Here is a 9,660-nt window from a genome sequence, read left to right as displayed (position 1 = left end):
TAGGTGGTGTGGCATGGTGCTGGTCCAGATGGAAATGGCGTTCCCACTGGGTCTGTCCTCACTGCCCCTTTTTATAGGGGCAGACCTTGTGTGACCCTAGTGACAGGAGGCATGCCCAGGCAAGGGTCAGCCCCTGGCGTATTGAGCATGTGTGCTCCATGCAGGGTTGTGCAGTTTCAGGTGTCTGTAATGGTGAGAGTTCCTGGTTTTGCAGGGTCCTTTATCTTTCAAATGCTGGTCTTGTCTCTGTTCCTGGGTGAGATCTGTGGTTCCTGGGTGAATCAATGCAAGGTGATGGCCCAGTCATTACAGGCCATTCAGTAGAGACCTGCTCCCATTGTATTTCAATCATTCCCAATCACACTCATTCATCGGGGAACCAATTTACATGGGAGGGGTATGTGACTCATACAGTTGCCACAGGGAATGCCCGGGCAGAGGACAGAAGATGGAGAGTTGACATATAAAATGGAAACTTGACATGACTTTGGTTCACTTACAAACACAGGCCTAACCCATACAATATCCATATGAAACAATAAAAATCAATACGAAAATGATAATAACACAATATACAACAGTAAAAATGAATACAAACCTAATAATAATACAATATACAACGGTGGATATCCAAAACCAAAAACTTGCTACCAAAATAAAAATGTTTAAAGTTTATCCTAAGTCTGAGCTCACTTATGTTTATCTATAGGATAGAATAGAGAGGGAGAGAAAAAGTCAGAAATGGTTGGGGAAAGGGGAGGGAATGCATTTTAAAATAAATTAAAAAAAAGAAAAACTGGGGGTTTTGCTACAGAATTAATGGGGCACAGCACGCAATCCAGACATATCTTCTATAGTGTTAGGATTGAGAGTGCAGGGGATAGGTTTTACATAACAGGTTTACATTGTGCATAGCAGCAGTCCCAGCGCTGTTTGATAGGCCATTCAAAAACAAAAACAAAAAACCACACACACACACACACCACTTTACAAATAGATTTTAGGAGCAAAATCCCATGTTGGGTGATGCCGTCATTCCCTCCCATAGCATTTGAGAGTTCCTCTGTAAAGAGCAATGGTACATTATTTTCTCCAATATAAGTCACTTATATGGGAATAACCAGAGAATCCCTGGTAGCATAAATCTGGTTAAGCTTCTGTGTCACCAAAACAATTCTCTCCTAGATGAAAATACTCAGTAACTACCAGCTTTTCAAAGTGGCTTTCAAGGACCAGTCTTACTTCCTAGAAGCCTTACTAATTCACACTGGTAGGTAAAGTCCCCTGCAGTCTTACTTATCAATTTTGGTATTGGTAAGTGCCCTAACTTTTAATATTACACTTTGTTTACAACAACTTTACAACTGTAAACATGTAATTAATACGTATGGACCAAAAAGGAAGTATTTATCTTGCCTTTTTCTTTTCATCTGTTCCCATTTTAATTCTTGGCTGTGCTTTTACTTGAAAGTGCAATATAGAACCAGTTTATTAAAATGAGTGCGCAGTGTAAGCTATTTTTAATTATAATACCATGAAGAAACACTGAGCCAGAGTTGGCATTTCAATGGGCCAGAGCTAGAATTTTCTGAGTCAGTTGCTTAAATGGAAAATCGACTGTTTTTTTTTAAATTATTCTGTATATGACAGATGATATTCATACTCATATACACACACACACGTACATTTAAATATTGCAATCTAACAGCAGGCTATAAAGGGGATAAATGTATATTTACTGTATATTGACTACAGCTACTGTCAATCTTAGAACTATGTTAATGGCTCATTTACATTAAAGTTAAAATCATCTATTCAACATTAAAAATATATAATATTGCATTCTAACACTTTTTCACTGAAAAAGGGACGTGTTTTATTAAAACAGGCAGAATATCAAGTAAACAAACACCACACATCTATAATGAAAGCATTACCACTGAGTCAGTGTCTCAGTCTTCACAGCAGCAATTGTTTCAAGATTTCTAACACACACTGGTTAAAAAAAAATAAATCAGGAAATAATGATTTTCTCTTCTTCTGTAGACAAAATTCAGTCCATAAAGTTAAGTTTAGATCTTATCTCCATTGTTGCAACTCCATTGATTTAAGTTCAACCAAATAGAATTTAGCTCCCTGTCTCTGTGGGTGCAATTCTTACTGAAATTTCTTGGACAAATTACATTACCATTTAAGTTACTATATAAACTGCTTGAAATATAGGTACTCTCCTTCTGTTCATCCAAACCGGTTGATTTACCTTTAGGGCCTCTCTCAATGCATGCTTAAGTGTTTTGCTGAATTTTGACCATGTTCAACATGAGAAATGATTTGATGATCCTTTTTTGGTCATTCAATTCAGTTCATGGTTTATGGATTTTGCGGACTGTTTATTGCGTCTGTTGTTCTGAGCTATCACTATGGTATTTGTAATCTGTTTTTTAGGGTGGCCTGGTATTATCTCTGCTCCTTGACTGCACGACTGAAACTTTTATATAGAGAAAATAGGCATGGTTGCGGGTGAAAGTTACCCCTAGGCAGCTTGAATTCCAGAGCAGCTTAAATGGCAGAATAAAGGCATGTGCCTTCCTTTGCAAAAAAAAAAAAAAAGTGAAGTTCACCCATGCATAAGCATTTGTAACACTTTCATTTGAATACTCATGAGAATCTTCAATTGAGTATTCATGACAATTTGCCATCTGCGGATGTCCTTGTGAACAAATTGCTCATACAAATGTTTGCAGAAAGCAAATAAAAAGAGGTGGAGAATACCATTTAGAGGAACTCACTATTTTTATTTGGGTGAACATTCACAAAAGCTTTTATAAAGAAAATGAGCATCCAACCCAGCTTTCACATTATTTCTCAGTGAGGGATCACATCTGCTTGGTTACGGCTGGGTAGGCCACCAACACCTTGCTTCCCAAACAATAAAATGGATTAAGCCTCTCCACAATTATGAAACAAACAACACTATTTTTCTTGCATAATGTAACAATTAGTGTGTTCCATCTCTGTAGGAAACAAAAAAGATTATAGACTGGTACCAAATTAACTATTCCTTCTAATTTACATATGTTAATCATCAAGGTATGATATAGGAAGAGTAAAACATGGTGGGGGGAAGGAAGCATCCCAGAAATGTAACACGTTCAAGTTTGACTCATTCAAATATCACTAGATCTATTATTTGTGGCAAATCCATTTTTTTTCCTTTCCTTCCTTCATTTTAATACATGTCTACATGTTCCCATATTTCTCATATTGCTCTCCCCCAGACTTAAGCCCCAACCAAGGAGCCATCACTAAACAACAGGAAACAGTCTATGCCTTTGGATTGGTTATTATAGAAAGGCAGTTTCAACTTCACATATTCTTATAGAATTCAATCCCTGTAATACATGGGTAATTTTCAGAGACATAAATGATATTTTAATGGCAAACACCTTTAAAAAATCTATTTTTGATTTATCAGGGTACAAGGACTCCTAACATCTGACAGTGCTTTTATGATGGAACCAATAGAGACTTCAACATCTAATTCCTTTCAAACCTTGTAACCTGGCCTCACAACTCATATTTGATATCACAGAATTGTTTTATCTCTTATATTTTATTTTAATATTTTTGAAATTCTCAAAGCAAAACATACCATCACATACTGCATCTAAATGCTAATCATCCACTAAATTAAAAAAAAAAAAAGCATTCACTGTAGCTTAGCTTAGTCAGAGTGCCCCAGATCTTCTAAAATTCAAAATGCATTCTCCCAGTAAGTGATTTTGTATTATGAATAGAGCTTTACTAGTTTAACTAACATGAGACTGATGATAGACCGGAAAATATTTTTACTCCTCTTGATTTGAATCAGCCATGCATTAGTTACTTCCATGTCAGCGGCTCATTCAATTACACTATGTAAATTAATATTCAATTGTATCTTGTGATTATCTTTTTTTTTTTTTTTAAGCGCCAAGTCAACCACCAGCAAACATAGCATGGAAACTGACAAATTCAAAAATATGCTTGAATTGGGAACATGTAAAAACAATGGAAAATGAGTCAGAGGTGTTAGGCTACAAAGTAAGTAATTCTTTATCTTATTAAATCATACATATTGTTTATAACAGAAGCATGGCAAAAACAGCAAATGCATTGGTGAAAGCTACACTTGCCCCCATGTTAGTCAGTAAATGGAATATATGACTTCTGGAGTGTTTGGTATGCGTGATGGACAGTTAAATATACAAGTGGGCTAAGCTATTTCCCAATAAACGAGCAAGAACTCTTGTACTGTACCTTCAGTTCATAAGTGTATCTCTGCACATTTGAAGGAAAATAGCTGCATAGGTCATCATGTCAATGAGATCTTAGTGAAAACAATTTCCATACACCCATTATTTTTAAAATGCTGACTATAACACAGAATTGGTTTGCCGTGGTTTTGAACACCACGGGCTATATAACAATGGTCCAATTCAAGACTAGAATGGTTCTTTACATGCGTTATGGACAGCTCAGGTCTGGTCCTGCACGAGGCTTATTCACATGGTTGACAACGACTTGCACGAGTTTGTAGGTTCAAGACCTTTGTGCTGTCTGTCACTTGATTGACCTTAAGCTTGTCTGCTTAGTTATTTTCCCTTGCACAAATAAAGCCCGTAATATTTTTGAAGAACAGTCAGCTCGTATGCTATTATTTTCAAATGTTTTCTGCTATTTGACTATTTGTGCATTTTGGGGTGGGGTTAGGTACGAGTGGAGGGGGAGAGAGGAATTGGGGTTAGAAACTAGGGTCTTGAGCACTGTTAGCTTCATTCCTTTGTTCCTAAATTAGTTGCTTCAAATGCAATATTTTTCTATTATATTTTGACATTGTAAGAGCTCTTTTAGGTTTATTGTACTGAGTACTTAAAGACTTCTTTAAGATGCCTGTTAACTGCATTTAGCCCTCTATTTCACTTTTCAGTGATTCATTTTAGCATAAAAATGTCAGAAGGCTGTCAAGAGCAAGGAGTCATGTACTCTCAATGTTGTTCTGGCAAAGAAAGGTATCTTACAGCAAAACTCATTCTTGCCTATAGGATTCACATATATACTTATCCCTGGCTAGCGCTCATGCACCAGTAAAATGGTCCAATCAACTTGCAAGCTGGCATAGTGATGATCTAACAAAAAGATGCAAATGTAGAAAACCAAATCAGTCCTACCAAGTGCAGGGACTGTGCTTTATGAGAAAAGACCTAGCTATTCAAAATTACTATCCCTTTCGAGCTCTAATAATATAAATCAAACACATACACGCTCATATGTATATATATGTGTGTGTGTACATAATGGTATGTGTTTTTACATTTACTACTTCACATAGATCATTTTAATGTTGAAGTCCATCTTCCATGGACTTTGAAAATTGGGCTCCAGTTGCATTCTGTGATCTTTTGAATGTCTGTGCATTTCATCAAAGGTGCTCAGCAAAGCAACTCTTTTGAAAATGTAGCCTTAAGTTATAATAGGAGGGGCTGAGTACAGACCAAATAGGGCAAATAGGGCTGTTGTTTGAGTATTACAATGAACAGTTTTGAAAATGTGGCCTTACTGAGGTAGAGAAGCACCTAACAATCTACCTTTATATGCATAACATTTGCATGCTTAGAGTGAAAAAGATATTGTACTGCATCAGTAGCTGCACTCTGAACAAGATTAACATATGAATAATAATGGTATTTCATTTTCCCCTGACCTTATACTATGCCTGAAGTTTTGCTCTATTTTTGGTGGACAGTGCATTACATGTAGGATAGAGACAGGCATTGAAAGTGAGTCACTACACCCATTAAACTCTGGTGCATCTCCACAGAAAATGCTTGTAAGCTCCTGAAGAGGTCTATGTTTCTCTTGAATAAAGTCTGCAGGGTGCTTAAAATGCTTTTCAGAATTACATGTTTGACACATAAGGCAAAAATGCTCTCTGCAGAGAAATCAGAAAACCCTATATAAAGCTACCACAAAAATCAAACAACTTCCATTTTCCCCCCCTTAATTCTTTTATATTTAGATTTTGTACCGGCAAAACAGACAAAGCAAAACTCATGTATTGGAAACGAATAACACCTCAGCTGAGCTTCTGGTACCCTTTGAAGAGGACTATATCATAGAAATAAGAACAGTCAGTGATGGTGGAGATGGCAGCAGTAGTGAGGAAATTAGGATACCAAAAATATCAAGTAAGTTCCTCCCCCCCCCACCCCCCACATTGAAAATAATATTGCAGGAAGCATGTGCTCCTCTGAAAGGAACTATTGCTAAATAAACCTTAGACACAGTAGATGAGCACTAGTTTCTTCTTTTAATGCTAGGTAAATGTAGAGCAATCACTGCACACTTAAATTTTTAATGGACCAAAGGGAAAGCAATTTACACAACAACTATTGATGGCCTAATTTTCCAGGCGCATCTTCCTCAACCCTGGCCTACAGAGACTAATTCTGAGGAAGGAATACAATACCCTACCCAACACAGGGTTGTGGTTAATATGTATATATAATGTAGTCCTAAATTTGCTGATTATTGACTTGAGGTTGCATTGGTTATGCCCTCCTCCTAGATTACCCTTTAAATGAGGGTCCGACTACCTCATGACACGGCCTTTGACACTGTTTCTCACCACATTCTCTCAAAAAAACTAGGTGACTGTGGCATTGATGCCTACACCATCAAATGGGTGGCCAATTGGCTAGATGGGTGTAGCAAGAGAGTGGTGGTGGATGGGTCATTTTTGACCTGGAGGGATGTGAGCAGTGGGGTCCCCCAGGGCTCAGTCCTGGGGTCTGTACTGTTCAACATCCACATCCAGATCGCTGATCAAGGTGTAGAAATCACGCTGTCCAAATTCGCTGACAACACTAAGATGTGGGGTGAGGTAGGCACACTGGAGGGCAGGTACAGAATCCAGCTAGCTCTAGACAGGTTACAGAGGTGGGCGGATAAGAATATGGTGCCATTCAAATGCAAACAAGTGCAGGGTGCTGCATCTAGGGAGAAGGAACCAGCAACACACCTAAAGGTTGGGGAACACCCTTCTTTTCAACACGGTGGTAGAAAGGGATCTTGGAGTCATTGTTGACTCCAGGATGAACAGGAGTCAACGATGCGAGGAAGCGGTCAGTAGGGCTAGCCGCTCCTTGTCGTGCATCTGCAGATGCATCACAAGCAGGTCCAGGGAGGTGATCCTTCCCCTCTATGCAGCACTGGTCAGGCCACAGTTGGAGTACTGTGTCCAGTTCTGGGCACCGCACTTCAAGAGGGATGTGGCTAGCACTAAGAGGATCCAGAAGAGGGCCACTCGCATGGTCAAGCAGCAGTGAGTCAGACCCTATGAAGAGAGGTTTAAGGGCCTGAACCTATTCAGCCTCCACAGGAGAAAGCTGAGAGGGCATCTGGAAGCTGTTTACCAGCTCACTAGAGGGGACCAACAGAAATTGGGTAAGACTGTTCTCCTGGGCACCACCCGGGGTTACTAGGAATAAACGGCCACAAATTATTAGAAAGAAAGTTCAGGCTGGACATCAGGAGGCATTACTTCATGTTTAGGGCTGCCAGGCTCTGGAATGGGCTCCCAAGGGAGGTGGTTCTCTCCTTCTTAGGGGGTCTTCAAGAGGAGGCTGGACAGATATTTGGCTGGGGTGTTATAAACCCAACACTCATTCCTGCCCGGGGCAGGGGGTCAGAGCTGATGATCTGTTGAGGTCCCTTCTGACCCTAAGCACTATGATACCTAACCTTCCTCATTTTCTGGGTAAAAATTTTTCAATTAAGTGTTTTTCAGTGTCAAATGCCAATGAATTGTTACAGAAATGTTGTGGAAGAGTGTATGTGTTTTGATAAAGCTTTCTCGGGGTCCAATCCAGTAGCTAGGAAACCCATGTGGGATTCTATAGGCACAAATTCATATCTTCTCAGTCAGGAAAAGCAGAAACTTGAACAGTTAGTAGAATAAGGCTTTTGGGGTGGGACTTTTTCTTATACAGAACAGTCCCCATAACTGAGTAGTTAGGCTATTCACCTAGGATGTGGGAGTTTCAAGTTCAAGTCTCTGCTCCAATAATTTCTTCTTTATTCATCCAAAGTAGAATGCCTTCAATAACAGAAATTGAGACCTACTTACTTTAGGACAACAAATAACCTCTGAAAGGTGGAAGACTCCTGTTCATGTCCCCGTTGATTTTGATCATATATTTGAATCAGGGTTTCTTTAGTGACCTAGTCCTAATGATATAATTTATACCAATTTGGTATGAATTGTGTTTTGAGAATTAGTAGGATTTTTATTTTTTTATGTAAAAAAGATCTGAAAGGAAGTGTTCTTTCCCTATGAATTCCCTTGGCCAAGGTTTTTATATTTTTGCAGGTTTAAACTCCAAAGCTTCCCAAAGGGAAAACCATATAAAAATAACAACTGGGATAATGATACTGAGTTTCATTCCTACCATCTCAGTTCTTTGATGACTAAAGCCATTTTCAAATCATGGACTTTTGAAAGTAAATTACATATAGATTTTATCTTGATACTTCAGCCACAGACAACATTCCTTAAAAAGTGATACCTACCAGGGCACGGGAAGGGAAATAAACTGTACATTTTCGTAACAATGTAAATATCAATATTCTGTTAATGAAAAGAAAATAAAGCTTTGAAATTTGAGGATCAATGTATATAAATTAATTAAATGGAGTGGTGCCAAAATGTAGCTGTGTGATTGTAATAAGAATGATCTCTAATATAATGCACATAGTGATCTATGGTAGAAATCCCAGCTGATTGTATGGCAGACATGAAAGACCTGGGCTAGATAACCATGATGATAATGAAAAGAGAAAATGTTTGCAGTTGTTTGTGATGTGGATATGATTTATCCCATGTACCTTACTCTAATCTGTCAAAAAAAAAAAAGAGAAAAAAAACCTCACAATTTCCAATTGAAAAAGATATATTTATTTACATTTTTGCACACATTTGTATCAGGATATCACAGTTTAGAATGTTACAAATCATGTAGTAACATATAATAAATCCTTTAACCTTTACTAAATTATTTTCAAGGGGGGAGACAACCAGATACTTATGATAAAAGGAATTATGATCCAGTGTAAAGCTATTTGACTTCAGCAGTCTCTGGATCAGATCCTTTACAGGACAATCCTTTTTTTTTCTTATAGTACAGTGTACCCAATATGTATATTCTCAAGTGTGTTTTTTAGAAACTGTTTTGTGCAATGGAGCTATTATGATCAATATAGCTAGCATTTTGGAGGTGCTAAATATTTACATCAATATTATTATTAAATGGACATTTCATGGATGGGCAGTTAAATGTTTGACTTTCCTATTTTTTTCTACTATCCATGTAATTATGTGTTTCTGTTTTTCTAAAGCAACTGCTTCAATTTTGTTTTTCTAAAAAACAAATAATAATAATAAAAAAAAATCAATAACTCCAAATCATTAGGTTGTATGGTTACTTAATTACTTATGATCATGTTTTCATCTTACTGGGCACATCTACATGTGTTCCCATGGCGCCTTTGTTACTGCGCCATCATTTAGTACTTTTTTTTTGGAAGTACTAACAGCCTGTACTGTGCTGCGTGTGCCGCGCA

At 37.8% G+C, this 9,660-nt stretch overlaps 1 protein-coding gene across 2 annotated transcripts in view; it reads left to right on the top strand.

Moving 5' to 3' along the window:
* The window catches only part of LOC102384413 (contactin-6), a 123,441-nt gene extending 114,865 nt beyond the window's left edge, over nt 1-8,576 (top strand). For both annotated transcript variants that reach the window (XM_025197979.1, XM_014517458.2), the window contains 3 exons: nt 3,971-4,083; nt 6,059-6,227; nt 8,411-8,576. In XM_025197979.1, the coding sequence (XP_025053764.1) occupies nt 3,971-4,083; nt 6,059-6,227; nt 8,411-8,505 (377 nt within the window). In that variant the 3' untranslated portion in view covers nt 8,506-8,576. The remainder of the gene's footprint in view (nt 1-3,970; nt 4,084-6,058; nt 6,228-8,410) is intronic.
* The last annotated feature ends 1,084 nt before the right edge of the window (nt 8,577-9,660 follow it).

Source organism: Alligator sinensis, unplaced genomic scaffold (genome assembly GCF_000455745.1).
Source record: "Alligator sinensis unplaced genomic scaffold, ASM45574v1 scaffold121_1, whole genome shotgun sequence".
Taxonomy (NCBI): Eukaryota; Metazoa; Chordata; order Crocodylia; family Alligatoridae; genus Alligator; species Alligator sinensis.
The sequence above is the reverse complement of the archived record's forward strand: the minus strand, read 5'-3'. Positions and strand labels throughout refer to the sequence as shown.